Source organism: Diplotaxodon limnothrissa, linkage group LG18 (genome assembly GCF_057381915.1).
Source record: "Diplotaxodon limnothrissa isolate DT_005_m linkage group LG18, D_limnothrissa_male_GT1.1, whole genome shotgun sequence".
NCBI lineage: Eukaryota > Metazoa > Chordata > Actinopteri > Cichliformes > Cichlidae > Diplotaxodon > Diplotaxodon limnothrissa.
This window is the reverse complement of record NC_140613.1, coordinates 25,278,071-25,298,674: the sequence shown is the minus strand read 5'-3', so window position 1 is coordinate 25,298,674 and position 20,604 is coordinate 25,278,071. Positions and strand designations below refer to the sequence as shown.

The following is a 20,604-nucleotide window of genomic DNA, read 5'->3' as shown; positions in this document are numbered from 1 at the left end:
CTGAACAGAATTCGTGTGAAAGGAAAGTTGGATGAGCTTTGCGAAGCAGATAGAAATTTGTTGTCACAGGCCATAACTGAACCAGCCCTTTGTCCAACTGATGCATTGCACATTTTTGCAACTAATAAAGAAGTGGATGCACACAACTCTGCAACACTGGCTCTGCTCCACACTCATATCATTGACATCCATGCAGATGATTATAGAAAAGATCCTAGAACTGGCAGAATGGCACTTCAAGACAGACCATTGAAAGGAGGTAAAAACGAGTTACCAGACACACTGAAAGTTGCAGAAGGAGCTCGTGTCATGCTCACCAGAAACATTGACATACAAAATGGTTTGGTTAATGGAGCTTTTGGAATACTACTTAGAGTAGTTCACTCTGAAAACGACCAACACATCATCAAGCTTGGACTTAAAATGGATAATGAGACATCTGGAAAGAATAACCGCACACCAGCAGACGACATGGTGTACATTGAGAGAGCAGAGGAGAATCTGAAGCAGAAAGGAGTGGTACGAAGACAGTTCCCAGTGAAGCTGGCCTTTGCATGTACAATACATAAGGTACAGGGTATGACAACTACATCAGCTGTTGTCTCTCTTAAGAGCATTTTTGAGCCCGGCATGGCCTACGTAGCTGTCAGTAGAGTGACGTCTCTCAGTGGACTGTATCTTCTTGATATGGAGGAGAAAAAAATATTCACCAACCCAGAAATCACTGCAGCGCTTGAGAACATGAGACAAGCCAACCTTGATGACATGATGCCTCTTCTACACGTGAGGCAAACACTGAGCAGGTCAGAGGTTTTCACCATTGTTCATCATAATACAGAGGGACTGCCAGCTCACATTAATGACATCAAAAGTCACCATGAATTGTGTCTAGCAGATGTTTTGTGCCTAACAGAAACACACCTGCGGGGCTCTTTTGTCGCAGAGAGTCTCCACTTGGAAAATTACAATTTGTTCAAACGCAACAGACACCTGTCCTACACAAACTTTCCCCAGATGGCAAACAGAAGTGGTGGTGGAGTTGCTGTTTATGTGAAAAGTGACATTCAAGTGCATGAAAAACAGTACATTCATAATGTAACTGACCTTGAATTTCTGGCTTTAAAGGTTGAAGCACCAGTCAGTGCTCTGATTGCAGTTGTATACAGACCTCCAGACTACACTCTGAGGCCATTCCTGAAAAACCTGGTAAGCCTATTAGACTCATTGGAGATCATGGACTGTCATCCCATCATAGTTTGTGGTGATTTTAATGAGAATGTTTTATCCAGTGCAAACAAACCAATCCTGGAGCTGTTTGAGTCTAGGGGATACGCACAGGTCATCACTGCCCCTACCACAGAGAAGAACACACTGCTTGACCTAATTTTCATTTCTCAGTCAGATCGATGTCTCCATTCTGGAGTCATGAAGACCTACCATAGTTACCATGACCCAGTATACTGTGTATTGTCCTGTGATGATTCATGATCTAGATCTTTGAATACAGTAAGTAATATCTATATTTTTGAATGACTTAAGAAAGTAGAGCGATATTTAAAAGTTGACGCTCTGCATTGCAGTATAATGGTTGAATTGTTTACATAAAATACAATTACATGAATTAAGTAATGATATCAGTAAAAGATGACAATTTTATTTATCACAGAAAATCTAAAGTTCACTAACAGTAACCTATAAATGTCAGAAAAATCAAATATAGCAGTTTAAAATGAATAGTGTAGGCATATCCTCTCTGCAGCCAGGCTTCAACATCCTGCCAGGCTGCCCCAGTCTCACTGTGGCTGGGAGGGAGGGAGGGTGGACCAGAGGATTGCCTACACAACACATAAATGTTCAACAGCTTCTTCATTGTTTCTGAGAGAACAATAATGACTAAAGGTTGCTTTTTAAACAAACAAACAAACAAACAAACAAACAAACAAACCTAATTACAGCAATAATGACAGTTAAGCCACTTTATGTGTGCCTCTATTTTGAAATACTATTTACAAAAATGTTATTATTTTGGTTTGTTATAAACTTTAAACTTTTTCAAAAGTATACGATTATATTTTTGGACAAATCTTTCGATGAAACATACATTTTTATGAGCTTTTATCATGTTTCGGCCAGTGCAATCATCAGGGTGGGTCTGGGTTGATAACTGCACATTTCTGGCCAGAAATGTTTCAGCAGTGTTACATAAGTAGTACATATGTAACACTTGCTTTCTGTTACCAGCTGATACCCTACATTTGTATAGACATTGGATGGTGTGAGGTTGGGGAGTTGAGTGGGGGGGGGGGGGGGGGGGGGTTTACGGTGGGAGCTGAGGGGGGGGGGTGTTAGGTTTCCTTTTTTCTTTTTCTTTTTTAAGAGAGACACAGTCCTCCTGTGTCTTCTCCAAGCTTCACATGTAAGATCCAACAGTGTGAAGCACATAGCAGCTAGAAACTGTAATGCCACAGATCAGAGAGGCTTCATCATCACCATCTTCATCGCCGTACGATCAGAGCGTGAGACTTCACATCTGGAGCACAGGAGACATTCTGTGATAAGTCCTCCTTCTAGCTTGTCCCACAAGCAGTCGGTGAGATTTACTCACAACAAAAAGGGTTAATGACATAATTTCCATGAAAACATGTATTCATTCTTTGTAAAGTGTTTAAATTGTGTTTTCACTTGACCTTAGGAGTGTTAGAGTGTATTGTAATGTCTGTACTCAGGTGTTTCCCTCTGTGATCCATCCCCATCAGAGCTGAGACACTCAGGACTGAACAGACTGCACAGTTTCTGTGACCGAGCCTCCAAAACACCTTCTTTGAAACCACTCATGATAGAAGGGCTTCATATTTGCAGCAGCACTACTACAGGTATTCAGTTTATTACAGGATGTGTTTGTTTCTTAGGACCAGCTCTGAGTGCACACTACCTAACATATACACCTTTCTGTTCATTACAAACCAACTACTCTGGATCATATGGCCAGTTGGCAGGAATGTTGCTGCAGGAAAACATCCCTGGAGATCACCATCATTGTCAGACTGACTGTGCCTCCTCTGTGCAGTGTCAAGATCCTCTCTAAATGAGTGTGTAAGTTAACATTTTCATTATTTTATTCCCTTTGACAAGACAAGTATCACTGATATTTACATTTACAACTACATATGTTCCCGTTTTCTGCTCTTCTTTTAAAGTCCTCAGCTATCCTGCTTCTGTGCTGCTTGCCACACATCAAACACTGGCCGGATGACAGGGAGGATCCACTCTGAAGTCACTGGACGTGATGAGGATCATATGGGACTTCATAGTTTCACAGAAACATTGTGCTCTGTGATTAAAGGTTTTAAATGGACATAATGACTGCCTCTCTCTGATCAACAGGCTAAAGGATTGTTTTCATTGTTAGTGCTCTGTACAATGTATGCTTATTTAATATTTCATCACAGAGCAAACCTTTATTTATTTAACATTTTTTTTATTTTGTTTTAATGTTGAATTAACTGTGGGGATTTTTTTAAGTGGGCACTTGGGATGTCATATGACCAGAAATGTGGTAACTGGAATTCAACAGTATGGAAGAAAAAATCTGCTGAGAACGAAACACATACAAAAACCCCCAAGAAAATTCAAATTCATTCCATGTAATCCAATCTAAAACATTTTAAACTGCTGAACAGCAACACAAACAGTGTTAAAAAACAGTGTTAACAGAATGATTATGATGATTTTGTACCAAAGTTTCAGGTCACATGGCACACCTAGTGTGTAGTGTGGGGTATCAGCTGGTAAGTATAGGTTTTTTCATATTTGTGTCCTTAGAGTTTAGATAGATAAAGCCTTGTGTATAATAATTAGTCATAACCACAACTCAAAGTCAGGGACTAACTAAATTTGGGACTTTGTGTCTGAGCCCAGGTTAAAACAATGTGTAAAAAAGCATTTAGTGGCATGGCTGAACAATGCTGTATTGATACTTATTTATCCATGTTCACAAAAAGGACTAATGTGTTTATTTGATTATTTGCATGTGTTAAACTGTGTCACCACCTTAGGCTTTCATTTGAGTTTACTCACAAATCTCTATACAGTTCTCTTTTACCACTGTGTGGACTCTGTTTACATTAAAACATAAAAAAGAATGAGTAATAAAAAGATGTGTAGACAGATCAGAAGATTAAGTAGACCGATAGAAACAGCTGTTCAGCCATGTTCTAAGAAACCAACACAATTTAAAGGTTCAGGATTGTGGTTTTAAAAGTTGAATTTTCATGTATTTCATATGTTGCTCATTATTTTTTATTTAGTTATTTAATTTAGTTATTTTTCTTTATTCTACCAGTCCTTTTCAGAAAGAAGCTGTATATGACTTAAGATTTTTATGTTATTTTCTATGACATACAAAACAAATTGATGTATGTAATACTATTAAACATGATATACACATGTGTATATGTCTGAAAAACATCATGCTGTATATTAAAGTTTGTATTTTCTGCAGAATGTTTGTTCATCTTTTAAGTTCATTTCAATTAGAAGAATATGAACTTTTAATATTCATTCAGAGGTTTTCTGACTCTAAATTTTCTTTTGTCATTACTCATCTTTTTATTATTTACATTTTAAACATGCTTAGCTTTTTCCAACTTCTTCTGTGTGAACATCAGCTTTCAAAAGTTCTGCACTTTTATTTTCAGGTTAAAAATTCTGTATTTTCCAGCTCATTCAGATTTTTAACTTAACATTCAGCAATTAATTCATTTCAGTGCATACATTCAGATTCAAGCATTCACACTGCAGTTTCTTCAGAAAATGCACTTTCTAGTTATTATATTTTATTCTGTATTCCGTACGTTTTTTGTAATCCTACTCCTTCAAAACCGTTCAACTTAGAAAAACCATTCAAACACCGTTAGATTCCTATTCTTTTGGACAACACTGCTTCCATTTTTCATATTTTTAACATTTATATTTTTAATTTTATTCAACTTTATTCAACAAAAATTTATAATGTATTTCAATGGGGAGACCCTTCAAATCCTCATTCAACTTACTCATTTTTAAACTCTTACTACTTCCACATACATTGACATAGAGCCACCATTCAAACTTTAAAACGAAGACAAGACATTCAACTATTCAACTTGCATTTATCTTTTCAATATCTATTATACTTTTTCTTCAGTTCCAGTTTAAGTTTCATGATGTTTTTTCACCCGTTTCAGAGTTTATAATGGGTGTGTATGGGACAGAATGTTGGGGCTAGAGTGAGGCAGCTCAACTGCTAGAGTGAGAGGAGCAAAAAAATTAATCTTAAAATCTTTTTTAAAACTGCTGCTGTGTCCGCAGCGTTTGCTCTACAGGTATGATTTTACCCTCAAAACGTAGCCATGGCTGTCCTCTTTCATCCAATGTGTTTACTATTGTACTAGGTGTTATGGTTCTTTCATAAATGTCACCAATGCACAGCCTCCTCCCTCCAACTCTTCCATAGACTCTAATGTTAAAATGGCTCAGAAGGTTCGTTTGAAAATCAGAAGAGCATGGTGTCTTTCCACTGTCACCACGTCCATATAATAAACTCCACAGACATGAAAACTGAGAATTTGGTAGACTAGACATTGCTGTCGCTCACAGTGAAAGAATTTTGTCAATACGACTTTTACTTTTCATTTGGGAACGATTTGTTTCGGCCTGACTTTTCTGTTCATTTTAAGCAGCAAAAGTGAGGTGCATGTCTGTGTCCGTGTGTATGGAGCCATTGGGTGCGGTCACTATAGCAACCAGGCTCACACCTGCCTGCTTAACGAGCTCTCTCTGCCACTCTGCCAAAATTAATCTTAAACACTTCTCTTTCAACTGCTGCTGTGTCCACAGTGTTAAAGCCATCATTTTACCCTCAAAACGTCGCCATCGTTGTTCTTTTTCCAACATCTTGTCTTTCAAAGCTCAGAGATGTAAACTTTTTAAACTGTGTGGGTCCAAGTGGAGGGATCACATTTTAGTCATTCAGTGATTCAAAGAATATGACCTTTTAATATTCTTTCAGATGTTTTCTGACTCTAAATGTTCTTTTCTCATTTCTTAGGTTTTTCTAATTTACAATTAAAACATTTTCAGCTTTTTTCCAACTTCTTCTTCTGTGTAACCTTCAGCTTTTAGCAGTTCAGCACTTTTGTTTTCAGGTTAAATTCGGGGTTTTTTTTTTTATCTCATTCAAAATTTTTAACTTAAATTCAGTAATTATTTCATTTCAATGCATACATTCAGATTCAAGCATTCACACTGCAGTTTCTTCAGAAAATGCACTTTCTAGTTTACAATTTGTAATTTATGTTAACAGGACAATGATTTCTTAGACTCAGCATAAAGGTTGAATTTTTATGTGTAAACCCTGAAATACAGTATTCTTAAAACATGCAGTGCTTTAAAAAATTATTTTCATATTGTAATATTCAACAAAGATATCCTGAGTAAATACAAAATCCACTTTAAAAATGACGATTTCATTTATTAAGAGATATAAAGCTATTCAAACCCACCTGCCCCTGTGTGGAAAAAGTAAAAGCAATTAGATCAGATTAGATGATTGGAGTGGAGCAATGATGTCAGCACTGACTAGGACACCGTGAAAAAGTGGAAGTGACGTGATGAACAGACTAGCAGCCAAACAGCCAAGAAAGCAGACAGATGAACACTTACAGATCGTCCTTACTGAACATACACTTAACGTAGGTGTAAGTGTAAAAATGTATACAAGTGTAAGTATACTGAATTAAACTGAACTGAATTAATACGCCACAACTGCAGACAGACTGACGACCTGTCCAGGGTGTATCCTTCTCTCACCCTTGGATCGGGCCCAGCACCTCCTTTCTCCACTTAATGTACTCATAACATGTCATCTTCATTCTTTATTATATCTTATCATGGCAGCCTCTGAGTCCTGCATTTGGACCCTAATGAATAAGCTCACAGTGACTAAGATGCAGAAATGTTTCACAGCTCACTTTTGCATGTACTAAATGCGTGGTACAGCCACTAATTTGATGTGACATTAAAGTTTCAATCCCATGGCTGTTAAGCTGTGGCCTGTTAAAGGCATCACGGTGACCGAGTCCCTACTTGAACTTTTTCTAAAATAAACTCGGCCACAGGTTTATAAAATCCAGCACTCAGGCATGCAGACGTCAACAAACATTTGTGAAAGAATGAGTCGCTCTCAGGAGCTCAGTGATAGGATAGGATGCACCACCCGTGCAACACGTCCAGTTGTGAAATTTCTTTGCTGCTAAATATTTTACACTTAGCTGTTATTGGTATTATAACAAAGTGGAAGTGATTGGGAACGACAGCAACTCGGCCACAGAGTGGTAGGCCATCTAAAATGACTTTGAAATTTGGACTGTAAATAGTTTCATTGATTTGATGTTTCAAAGTAAATATTTCGAGTCGCTTCAGAGAAAATGTCCCAAACACAACATCCACTGTGTGATTAATAAAATCAATGCAAAATATGTGTTGCTCTATTCATTCAATACGCACTGAAATAATAAATGTCATGAATAATGTAATTTGAAATCACTATGTTTAAACCAAACTAATCGGCAAAGTAAAACCAACAATTTTCTCTTCATTTTCTGGGTGATGAGAAGTTTTGTAGACATCGGGAAGATGTTGGTGTGTGCATGAAATCAACAGATGTAACGATATGTAACAAAAGCACTGAGAAAAGAAGCTGTGGAAAACCCCAGTCTCGATAAATTAGCTGTAAAAGAAAGAAGTTCATGAGTTTTAGATCAGAGCTCTAACATTTATATATATTTTATTATATATATATATTTATTTATATATATATAAATAAATATATATAAATATATTTATTATATATATATTTATATTTATATATACTGGTTTTTCTCCCGTTCTTTCTCAAAAGTTGTTTTGGATGTGTACGAACTTTTTTCCATCCCACAAAATGGGAAGGGCCAAGGTGATTGCACAAACTTTCGGGTGACAGTTGTGATAAGTAGCTGGTTCTCATGTGGATTACCTTTAACTGCTGGTGCTGCTTTGTTGTTGGACGATTTAAAAATGTGCATCAAATATTTTGCATTTGCTCTTCTTTGGTTTCCTGGAGTGCTGCACGGTGAGAACAACAAGTAACTTCACAGAAAAACATTTACACTGGTTGATAATGTTTTGCACTTACTTCAGTGTTGTGTTTCAGCACAGAGCACCACACAGGCCTGTGATGCTCCCACACTGGACGGTGGCTTCTTTGCCCCAAAGCAAGAGACTTACTCTCAGGGCACCAAGCTGAGCTACACCTGCAACGAAGGACGCATGCTAGCAATGAAGGGTTGGTGGGCAACCAGCACATGTCACAATGGAAAATGGTCTCATCAGCCACAGTGTATAGGTAAGTCCTGCCAATAGCTCTTCTTTCTTTGCTCACCCACTTAAAGAAATCTGGTCGCCTTCTTTCCAAGATCCTTAAACTGCTAATCTTAAAAGTAGAGAGGGTGTCTGTCTCCTCAATCTAAACTGGGAGCAGGTTCCACAAAAGAAGGGCCTGATAGATGAAAGTGCTGCCTCCCATTCTACTTTTAGAAACTTTAACTCTTTATTTAAGACCTTTTATGTCAGAGGAGGAGTGTCAAATTTAATTCTGCATTTTAAAGGAGCCAATAAAGGGAAGATGATACAGGAGACGTATGATGATAGTACTCTTGCTATAGCAATTTGGATTAACTGCAAAGTATCTGTAAGTATCCGGTTGGACACCACAGTCTGCACACTATGATGAAAACTATTGGTCAACCAAATTAATACTGGTCAACACAGAACAAATTTGAGACCAATGCTGTTAATAAAGGCATTTTATGTAATTTGTTTACAGTAGCAGGTCCTCACTTTTCTTTGATCCATAACTCAACTCACAGGAGTTTTTATGATTAGTGTTTAAGGACTGTAGGTTTTGTGGGTTTGATCCTGTGAATAAGCTACAAACAAACGGCCCTGCTCTGGGATTAATAACGTTTTTGAGTCTAAATCTAATTTTACAGAAAGCATGAATGCGTGCAGCGTGCCTCCTAAAATCCCCCATGCAGTCATCGTTCATCAGGACTACCAGGAAGTGTTTGCTGCAGGTTCAGAAGTGCAGTATGAGTGTGAGGATGGATACACTGCAGCGGGAGCACACAACACAAAATCTGTTTGTACACAAGGAAGCTGGACACAAGGCCCGACCTGCAGTAAGTGGACATGAATTCAACTTCTTGACACACTATAACATAATATAATAATAATATAGTATCCATGTAGTATAGATCAATGATGTGTCTTGATCTTTACAGAAGTGCATTTAAGCACCATTACTGACAAATTTGTAACAATAACTCCTCTCAACCTGCAGGCAGAGGAAGCATTAAACCATTAAACCATTTTCTTGATCATTAATATGCAAATTGTCATGACCATTGATCAACAACTACTGATCAAAAACCATTGATCAATGGCTATGAGTAGCATTCACAGAGAGTTGGGGAATGGCTGCAATCACAGCACTGAAAGATGCTGAAAGATGTACCCTTAGGCTCCCCCCTCAAATCAGAGATGGTCTTTCCCTTTTCACGTAAATGGCCTCCTTCACACCCCACTCAAACCAGCGTTCCTCCTGGAACGCCAGGAAGTGAACCCCCTCATGTCCACTAGCATGTAGGTGTTAATAGACTGCAGAGTCCTGGCCTGACACTTTCACTCTTTGATGTACCAACAAAAGAACTGTGATAATGCAGGTGGAAAAGTAAAGATGCAACGAATAGAAGTAGTAGTGGAGATACCTTGGGTCAACCAAAATAACAGATGGTGCAAAAGAGAAGTGAAGAAGATTGCATGCAGGGTGGAGTGGGTGGAGGTGACTGTCTTGTAGTGAACTCTGACACAATGATAGCAGCAAGAGAGAAAAGGAAGGTTTACCAGACAGTAGTGATACCAGCTCTGATGTATGGCACTGATAAAAAGACAGGAGCTGGAGGCATCAGAGTTGATTTTCATTAGGAGTGCCCAGGAACAAGATTTGACGAAATGAGTGCATCATAGGAACAGCTCAGGTTGCTCAATTTGGAGATGAAGTCAGAGATCTAAGATGCTGAAAATGGAGCTGCCAAGCAGGGAGAAAAGAGGAAGACCTCAGCTCATGGACGTGGTGCAAGAGGAGATGCAGAGGGTTGTTGTGACAGAAGAGGATACTGGGGACAGGATGATTCACTGTGATCACATATCAGGGAGGTACAGCTGGCAGCAGGACTGATTTGTAAGTCAAAGAAGTTTATAAAGTGAAGCTGACTGATGTGTTGTCTGTATATGTGCGTTATCTGCTCTGTATCCTGCAGCATCTTCTAGCACCTCTGATTCAAATAACAGAGACAACAGTCTTATACCAATAAACAGTAAGTTGCTCACAACCTTTCCACTTAATCAGCATATACATCAAATTCAGTTTATATATTTAATTTAGTTATATGAATGACAACAAGCAGCTGGATTGGAGTTAGAAGCCAGCGTTAATGAATGAATGAATCGTTGATCACTGCAGAAATGATTGATGTTGATTGGTTCAGCACGTTGTACAGGAATTCAAAGATTTGGAAAACTAAACAGCTGAGTAAACAATGATCATTTTGTTACACTCACTTTCTTTTATTTTAGTTCAGTCGTGTGGAGCCCGCCCATACATTGAAAATGCTGTAATTGTGGAAGAAGGTCCAATGCATTTGAAATACCAGTGCAATCGTTATTACAAACTAGCTGGTCCAGAGGCTGTGAGTTGTTACAGTGACGCTCACTGGTCCAAACTACCCACCTGTGAAGGTATCAAAAAAATAATTTTCACTCTAAAAGTTTATTAAAAATGTTCTTAAAATTCTTTTTATGTTTGGTTTTTACTTCTTGTTGTTTTTGCAGAAGCGTTCTGTGTGGTGGATCCTGCTAGATATGCTCGTTATGGTCTTGTAAAAACTTCACCTGAATACATGCGGGAAGGAGAGACGAAGCCTTTCCCTTGTACAACAAAAGACTATTATATCAATGTTCGGTGCACTAATAGAAGAATATTTCTGAGCACATGTAAGTATATAAAGGATCTCTTGTTTTTCTTTCAGTTTCTTTTTTCCTGTAACAGCTAACATACATGAAACTTCATTCTCCAGGATCTAATTAACACATCATTTCAAGAAGAATAGTAAGAGAAAACCAGTAAATAAACATTTCCCACACAGGAACATAATGAAATAGAAACCTAACATTGCTGATTTGTGAAAGGCTGCAGCTGATGTTTGCCTATAGAGTCGTTCCCAACTTCCAACAGCCAAACTCATGTCATGTCAGAGACATTATTAGACAAATATTGAGATAAATATAGAGATATAGGTATAAATACAAACATAAATATATATATAAATATAAAATATGTGTGCAAATATATGCTATGGTGTACAAAAGTAACAGAGTGCAGTTAGGTGTGTTTGTTCTGCATGTGTGGATCTGACCCAAGTGGATGAATTAAAGAGTCTGATAGCAGCAGGAAGGAACGGCCTCCTGTAACGTTCCCCTCAGACAGTGAACTTGAAGAAATCTGTTCCTGAAACTGCTCTTCAGATTGTGCAGTGTGTTATGGAGGGAGTGGGAGTCATTGTCTATGATTGCAAGCAGTCTTGACAGCAAATGATAATATGGAATAAAAGTAAAACATGAAGAATAAAAGCAGTCTGGCTCTTTAAGAACAGAGAGGATTTTCCTCCACAGGTTTATCTTTGAATGCAGTAAATCCGTCCTCACTAATAAAGTTTATTGGGTCTGAGCTTCTAACTGACAAACCCACTTTGTTGCTTTTGTCTCATTATGTTTAGGTTGTCCAACAGCTGACATTTTTTATGTAAGTGTAATTCTTTGATTTACTTTTCAAATATATACATTTCAAAGAAGGATATTAAATTGTGAGTAACATTTACACAGCAGTTTGAAAAATATTGTTTTATTTGTAATTTAATCAGGAAGTGTGCAGAGTATTCAGAGAACCCAACTGACAACACGACCTTTCTGAAACACTTCAACCAGAATCTGCAGAGCAACAACAAAACATGTTTCTTTTCTTTGTACAGTTTTAGTGCTGATTGCTCTTTAAACACCAAACTGTCCATAAATGTTTTGAACTTTGAATGCACTCAATACATGATGTGCACACTGAATCCCTAAATTGTTGACGGCTGGCTGAGGTTTGAATTCAATGTTTCATCATCAGAGACGTCTTTGTTTTGCTTTGTCTGCTAAAAGAGTGGAGCTGGGGGGTTTGTACATACCTAGAACATCTACAAATGACTGTTTAAATATTGAAACTAGTCTTTTAGGCAGTTTTCGAGTAGAGGTTTGGATTGTGAGTTCTACACAATGAACACTTTCATAGATGCTGCAATGTCAAATTCTTCATGTGTGTACATGCACAGACCACATGTGCATGTACATGTACCACAATTTGTTATTCTAATTTTAAAAATGTAATACATATAAATTCAATACAGTTTTTAATAGACACCGTTCAGAACACAGCCTGTGCCTGATTCTCATACTTGTATTCGTTTAGTCATAATGTGGAAAATTTTCAGGAAAAAAGCAGATGAGCAAATCTGTAGCTGCCACCTGTCCTCTAGGCTTCACCTCCGCAAAACCTGTGTCTCTGAACTGGATCTCAACAGTATTTGTGGTCTCATAAGCTCTCCTGTGAATTTTAGTTTGCATACTAGTTTGCATGCTTGGAATTATTATTATTACAGGCTTTTCCACAATAGATATAAAAGTAAAAGTTAGTAAACCTCTATTAAAGTCTGTTGTTTCTTAGATTCAGCAATGAAACTGAATTTAAAACAAAACATAGATGACATTCTGTCACCTCGGCAAACACCATGATCTCACTGCCTAAAGTCATTCAGTAACTCTTATTGGAGAGTGTTCATTAACATCTTTCACTAAATATCAAAGTTTTCTACCTGCCCTAGTTTAAATTATAAAAGAAATTATTATGCATGAGAATCTCTAGAATGTTGAATACTTTTCCATTAAACAGTCATCTTCTACTTTAGTTAGGGTTTTTAACAACCATTTATTAAACTTATATTTTGCTTTTGCTTTATTTTTTACTGCAATTTCTGTACAGTAGCTTTTATAGTGTTAAATCAGTATATGCTACAAAATAAAAGCCTTTCCTTTACAGTAGGTTTGTAGGCATTTTATTTTGAATTGCTCCAATCATGGCACTTCAAAGGAACAGCCTGTGATGTCAGAGTGAACATTCTACTAGAAAAATCCTTAAATAGGAGAGAAACTCAACCAACTTTAGTGGATCTCGGATGGCAGAAACACACAACAACCTGGTTGTTAAAACTAAGATAAGGCAGACGCAGAGAAACGCAGACACAAACGCTGAACCATCGACAATGGCAGAAGCACAAACGAAAATGGTCATTGCAACAATGAAAACAACAATCCTGCAAGGACCAAAAAATGAGCTTGAAAAACCCGGAAAACCAAATACTGAAAAATCTCCCGTGGCACAAGCTCAAACAGAAACGGTCAAGAAAACAAAGAAAGCAAAAAAACAGCAAAGAGTGGCTGAAGAGCCAAGAAGACCGTTTACTCAGGCAACATCAGTCCAACATCAGTCCAATCCCAGATTTAGACCCCATCAGGGCGCAGTCCAGTATAATCCATGGGACGAGATTGCTGCTCTCAAACAGCAACTGCAAGCCTCCCAAAACTATCAGAACGACATTTATTGGCAAATGGTTGGTGCTAACAAGAGGGCCTCTTATCACCAGTTTCAGCAGAGCAAACTTCATGTACAAATGTACGACAACAACAGAAATCATGAGGAAACAATTAAAGACCTCATAGAGCAGCTGGAAGAGGCTTCTAGAAATAAGCCCGATAACAAGAGTGAAACAGAGGCTCTCACAAATGACAATCAAGCAATTGAAACTGGATGAGGTGATGCTATCCCTGCAGGACCAAATCAGCCACCCTACCACAGAGCAGTGTGTGGAGTCTGCCACTCCAACCGCAGGCACTTCACACGCCGACTCTGTAGGCCTAAAGTCCTCTAAGGAGGCTGAATTGGAGGTCCAATGTAGGAATCAACGAGAGCAGATAGAGATGCTCCAGAAACAGCTGAAAGAGCAGGCCATTAAACATAGCCAGGAGAAGGAGTCACTCAAGACAGAAATCAGTGACCTGAAATCCCAGCTGCTTTCCAACAAGGGCCTTCATGATTTGAAGGTAGAGTCTCTTGACCAAGAGCTGAAAGAAGCCAGAGCTTCCTACCTTGAAGTCACAAAGAAGCAAAAAGAACAAAATTCTGCCGATGCAAATAAAATGCAAAGATCCGAGCTTCTGAAAGAAAATGGCACTGGAGGACAGGAGAAGATAGAGAAAGAGGACTCGCTACCATCGACTGCAATGTCTCTGCAGGAGACTCTGAAAGAAGAAGACACCCGACGACGAGAAAAGAAAGAAAAAGAGGACTGCATTGTGCGTCCAGGAATCTTTGCAAAGGCTACGAGATAAACAGAAAATCCTTACTGCCAAGGTGGCTGAACTCGAAACCGAAGTTAAGAGCCTGCCAGAGATACCGCAAATTAAGAAGAAGAAGAAGAAGTGGAACTGGCTGCTTCGGCTTTTCACCTAATTTGGTCTCAACATCGTGTCCTAAAATTCATATTTATATTTGGGGCTTTTTTAACACCAACCACTTATAAGCCCACTGGCATCAATTTTAGGACAATATGTAAATGGATGGAACTGAAGAAAAAAACACGTCTTCCTCCACCTCTGTTCCATCTTAATTTTCACCTCTCCTCTGTTCTCTCCCATCTCCGTCCCTTTAACTCCTGACACCTTCCCCATCTCCCCCCCCCCATCTCCCTCTCTCTCTCTTTTTTCAACCTCACCCCCCAACCAGTCCCGACAGTTGACTGCTCCCTCTAGAGCCTGGTTCTGTCATAGGTTTCTTCCTTTTAAAGGGAGTTTTTCCTATTCACTATCGCCAAGTGCTTGCTCAGAGGGGATTGTTGGGGTTTTCTCTCCTCTATTCCCTCCTTTCTATCCCTTTTTTACCTCTTTTTTCCCCTTCTACCTTTCTTTTACCCTTTTCTTTACAACCCCCACAATTTCCTCCATCATCTCCCTAACCTGTGTTCACTTTTGAACAGACAGGTTAGGGAGGTGGGGTGGAACAATAAACACAATTGGCTACATTTTACATGTGACTGATCGATGTATTCGTTCAAGAATAAGTTGTCTTAAGTATAAATACAAGAAATGGGTGATAGCTGCATGTGTTTGTATGTGTGCATAATATGAATACTTTACTTGTTAAATCCAAATCCCAGAAGCAATTAAATAAAACAAGAAGACAAACAAAACCAAAACAAAAATACAAAGAAAAATCAGAGAGCTGTTTTATTTCTTTATAACATTTGTATTAATAAGATATTCTTTTGTGTGTGTTTATAACTCTGAACTGGTAACCAAATTTTCTTTTTTCTTTTTTTTGGGGGGGGGGGGGGTGGGCACGTGTGTTTTAATTTATTTTCATACTTATGTTGACCCTGTCTGTGTTTACTTTATGGTTAAATGGAAAAACACACACACAAAAAAGAAGAAGACAATTTTTGAAATGAATTAAAATGTACAGCTCTGCTACCACTTCCAACATAAATGAAGACAGAAAACTAAACAGCAGTGGCGTTTGCAGGGTTACTGAAGTTGGACTACCTGGTATATAATGTTGTGCTACGTGATTGCTAGCGACACAGCTATGTTAGCATAACATTAGCACAGTGAAGCTGGAGGATGAACACCAAAATTTTTTCCACTCGATAAAAGTTAACGTGAGGGATTCTGGTGGTCAGGGACAAATGCAATCGCATAGCAGGATGCTATCCGGTTGTTCAGTGATGACACGACGAATCCTACTTTCGGGCCTAAAGTAGTCTGCGTTTAATATGGCTTTTGTGTTGTTAACATGGTTAATGTTATGTATTTTCTTCTATTTAATCTCAAAAAGCTCCTAAAACAGTCAGTGATCACTGTTGACCTCCCTCGGCTTTTATTACCGCTAATCATTTGTTTAAGCTCAGTTTTTAAACCCTTAGGATGTAACTACAGCCCAGCCCATGCAGCAGTATATTAATGACTAACCTCGTATTGTGGATGGATTATCTCAGTTGTTCTCCTGGCTGAAGTTTGGTCCTTTTACAGCATCCTGCCATGCGATTACATTTGTTCCTGACCACCGAGAACACTCACGTTAACTTTTATCGAGTGGAAAAAAAGTTAGCTTGTTTATATTATGCTAACATAGCTGTGTTGCTAGCGGTCACGTAGCACATCATTATATACCAGCTAGCCCAACTTCAGTAACCCTACAAACGTCACTGCTGTTTTGTTTTCTGTCTTCATTTATGCTGGAAGTGATAGCAGAGCTGTACGTTTTAATTTGTTTCCAAAACCCTGCAGTCAGGACATGCTATATTGTATTTAGATAGAAGCTAGCGAGCTAACTCCCTGCTAACTTCTAACTCCGTTAAATGTCATAAATTCCGTTTTCATGGATGCCTGGATGTTAAACTCAATTGTTACACCTGGTAGAGCAGAACGCTAATCATTTTATTAAAGATGAAAGACTTTAGACAGTTTTTCAACTCTCAATAATGCTATAGTGATCGTTTGATATATGGACCTGCAGCGGAGTTTAGGTCCAGACACGGCTAGTGACGTCAGACTGAACAACCGGATACAGGGGCCAAACTTCAGTCAGGAGAACAACTGAGATTATTCATCCACAATACAAGGTTAGTAATTAATATACTGCAACAATATGGGAACAGAACAGCTGCGAGAGATTTCAACATTAATGAATCAATGTTACGGAAGTGGAGGAAGCGCAGTTTTTGGCTTTCCCCATATTTCAAAAGTGCTTCATCTCTTTGCTATGACTGTCACCATAATTTGCAGACGATAATAGTTTTAGCCGCCGCCATGCTTTCGACCAAAACAGGCGCAGCTTGAGGACATCATCAACATGCGCTATCGCAATAGGGCTTTGGAGTTGACGTCACACCACAGTGCATTGTGGGATCGCGGCACCATGTCAGAAGGCCACAAATCAAAACAAACACACTGTGTTGGAAGCGGGACTGGCAGAACCTTGCTTAAAATCAACGCAAAAGACAAAGGGCTGTATCGCGACCGATTGCGCCCAGACGCCAAGAGATGGTACTTGGAAAAAATAGCGTGCATCGGTAATGTGGACCCATATGAAATAAGGCAGTGGAGTGGAAACCCAGACAGCCTACCGCCGTTGTCCTATCCCGATATCTTCGCTTACCCGGTCTGTGGAGTCAGCGCATACACGGCGAATCATTTTCGGAATTATAAATCCCTGGAGACACACATCTAGTTCACAAACGGTTGGGTACAAGATTTAGCCGTTTTTAAGCCTCCATGTTGTGAGTACATTGACCATATGACCAAGATACAGCCAGGTTGCCAGCTGTGCGTTGCCATGTAAATAGTTTGCATTTCATGTGTATGTACTTGCTAAGTACAGGTGAACAGATCTTGAATAAAAGAAATAAACATACTTTTCTTTTCTGTTTCATATTTCATATGCTGGTTTGCCTGCAATAATGCCAAATAATAAGCTACTCCGTCAACATGACGTGATTCTATAGCATCACACATTACGATGTTCTATCTAATTATCTATGACCTCAGCGCATTCAAAATACACTAAAAGCCTATTAAGAGAGATATGAATTTATTTAGAACTCATCGGAAAGAAAATGCTGCGAGCAAAACAACAAAATAATTTTTAAAAAGAAATGTTCATTTACCTGTTACTACCACACACCAAATCAGGTCGTTGGTACTTGCTGGCTTGTGTAGCCACTAGGTAACAAAAGCTCAACACTGCCCCTAGCATCCTAGAGCACTTCTGTTGTCTTTTGTACGTGTTTTGAGTTTTTATGTGCTTCTTAGTTTTTACGTGTTTTGCAGTTTGTACGTGCTTCGGAGTTTGTACGTGTTTTGGAGTTTGTACGTGTTTTTACGTGTTTTGGAGTTTGTACGTGCTTCAGGGTTTGTACGTGCTTCATAGTTTGTACGTGATTTGAAGTTTGTATGTGCTTTGTCTGTAGGGGCCACCGTAAATATACTTTTATTTATTCACTCCACATAAAATGTAATAAATAAATCATATAATACAAAAATCAACTATTCCCAGTTCAACTTTGAACTATTTAAATTTTCAGCTTTTTCCTTTTACAAATTTAAAGTGAAACAACACAAAACACTGCAAACCACAACACAATTAAATATAAATTATAATATGAAAACAAAAAGAACATGCATATTCTCTGTCATATGGACCTGCATAAATAAACTTTCTGAATCCTTTATCATCTGCAACTGAAAATAGTTGTGGATGATTACTATACCTTTCTAATGTGACGTTGTTGTCCCTGGCTCTTTCTCTGTCTCTCCCTCCTGCTCTGTTCCTGTGCTATTGAGTGTAACTACCGCCCCTCCCCCCTCTTCCCAGCGTAAAGCACAAGGCTCATGCTGAGTGAAGCGGGAAAAAAGTGCGAGAGAGAGGGTGAGAGAAAGAAAAAAAAACAAAAACCCATGGCTCGCGATAAGGACCCGGCTCTTCGTTCGCGACCAACCCATCACTAGTCAAAATCTCTATCGTTGGCCAAATTTATATAGTTTCTATCGTATATCGTTTATATTGCCCACCCCTACACTCATTGTGTAATTAGGATTGGCTTATGTGACAGTACATCACTGCAAGCGCCAGGCACAAAATGCACAAGAGGCTTACATGTATCTAAATCCAGATTTTATACCGAAATTTTGTTAACCATAATGAAAATATATACTCCTTAGCATAAATTAACCACTGGATGTAAAATAACATATACAAAAGAAAAAAATCTGAATCACATTTAGTGTTTTAATTCAGTGTCGCAATCATTCTATGACTGAGTAGTTTATAAATCCAGCAGTTAGCAGCACTAACTTCAGCTGCTTCAATTCATTGACATTTGCAAGCAATCCTTGATACACAGCATTTCAGTCAGGTTAAGGTCTGGACTTCCATTCTGTAGATTTGCTGCTGTGCTTGGGGTCATTATCCTGTTGCATGGTCTAACTTAGGAGAAGCTTTAGCTGTCAGACAGACGGCCTCAGGTTTGACGCTAGAAAACTTTGGCATACAGAGGAGTTCGTCAACTGCAAGGTGCCTCTCTCTTGTGGCTGCAGAACAAGCCCAAATCACCACCCTTAAACCAGCATGCTCTACATTTGGGTTGAAATATTTGGACTGTGTTTGATTTTTGCTGAAGGTACTGCTGTGCATTATGGCCAAACCTCCACTTTGGTCTCATCTGTTAAAAAGACGTTTCTCCAGACGTCTCCTTCAAGGGCCCAATCACTTGTGTGTGTGTCCGTCCCCAGCTACTCAAGCAGTTGGTTTAGTTCAGCTCTGGTTTCTAGCAGTCGTCACAACATGTCAAAAGTACTGTTCCAATGAGTGGTACAATCCCAAAACAGAGTTTTGCAACACCTTTTGATCATCTCTTACAGCATGTACCAGTTTTCTTGCTTTAGTTATGACTGAATCAGCAGTTGGGTGTTTCATAGCATCGTTCATTGTGAGTTGGAGTGTGCGGTAGGCACGGCTTTCTGTGGAACTTGCTGTTCATCCCATCTTCTTGCAGCTCAAGGTATTAAAAAAAAGAAAAACAGTTAACATTTAAAGATTATAACATTATGAATGTAGAAGCAACAGTCTAAAAATGTTATTCTATTTCCACTTGAGGTATTTATTTCATTAAATAAAAACTACTTGTTAAACTATGGTCATTAGTTCCAGTTTATTCCAGATTATGCTCCAGGTATCTTAAGTAAGCGGACCTGTAAGCGGCAGAGGAGAGCAGCTTGATGACATCATCACCCGGGGCAGAAGAGAGCAGGTTGCTGACATAAGCAGCTGATAAAGATCTGTGGCTATTCATAGTCCACCAAAGTAATTAAGTAATAAATTTTAAAAAAGGAAACATTTGAAAATTCATGCCTTTTCAATATTTTCAATATTGAGTATATAGAAACTTTTTAGTGGGCCCAGAAAATATATGGGCTCAAAATGTGGTCATAAATATTTTGTACTTGTAAAAAAGATTTGTATGTGTAAAAAAGATTTGTGTGTGCGTAAAAAAGATTTGTATGTGTAAAAAGAATTTGTGTGTGCGTAAAAAAGATTTGTGTGTGCGTAAAAAAGATTTGTATGTGTAAAAAAGATTTGTGTGTGCGTAAAAAAGATTTGTATGTGTAAAAAAGATTTGTGTGTGCGTAAAAAAGATTTGTGTGTGGACTTAGAAAAAAAAAGTACGGATTTTGACCCTATTTTTCTTCCTTTCATCTGATTGGTCAATGTCATGTCAATCACAAATGTAACAATCCAATCAGAGAACAGATGGGTTTGGC

At 38.5% G+C, this 20,604-nt stretch overlaps 1 protein-coding gene across 2 annotated transcripts in view; it reads left to right on the top strand.

The window, feature by feature from the left end:
* The window catches only part of LOC146613752 (complement factor H-related protein 1-like), a 28,146-nt gene extending 15,027 nt beyond the window's left edge, over window positions 1–13,119 (top strand). Inside the window, exons 1-8 of one of the 2 annotated variants that reach the window (XM_085377703.1) lie at window positions 8,027–8,149; window positions 8,231–8,422; window positions 9,069–9,257; window positions 10,398–10,454; window positions 10,714–10,875; window positions 10,969–11,130; window positions 11,913–11,938; window positions 12,057–13,119. In XM_085377703.1, coding sequence (XP_085233829.1) covers window positions 8,095–8,149; window positions 8,231–8,422; window positions 9,069–9,257; window positions 10,398–10,454; window positions 10,714–10,875; window positions 10,969–11,130; window positions 11,913–11,938; window positions 12,057–12,089 — 876 coding nt within the window. In that variant the 5' untranslated portion in view covers window positions 8,027–8,094 and the 3' untranslated portion in view covers window positions 12,090–13,119. Of the gene's footprint in view, window positions 1–8,026; window positions 8,150–8,230; window positions 8,423–9,068; window positions 9,258–10,397; window positions 10,455–10,713; window positions 10,876–10,968; window positions 11,131–11,912; window positions 11,939–12,056 lie in introns of those variants that run through there. The other variant, XM_085377702.1, reaches the window with a different exon arrangement.
* The last annotated feature ends 7,485 nt before the right edge of the window (window positions 13,120–20,604 follow it).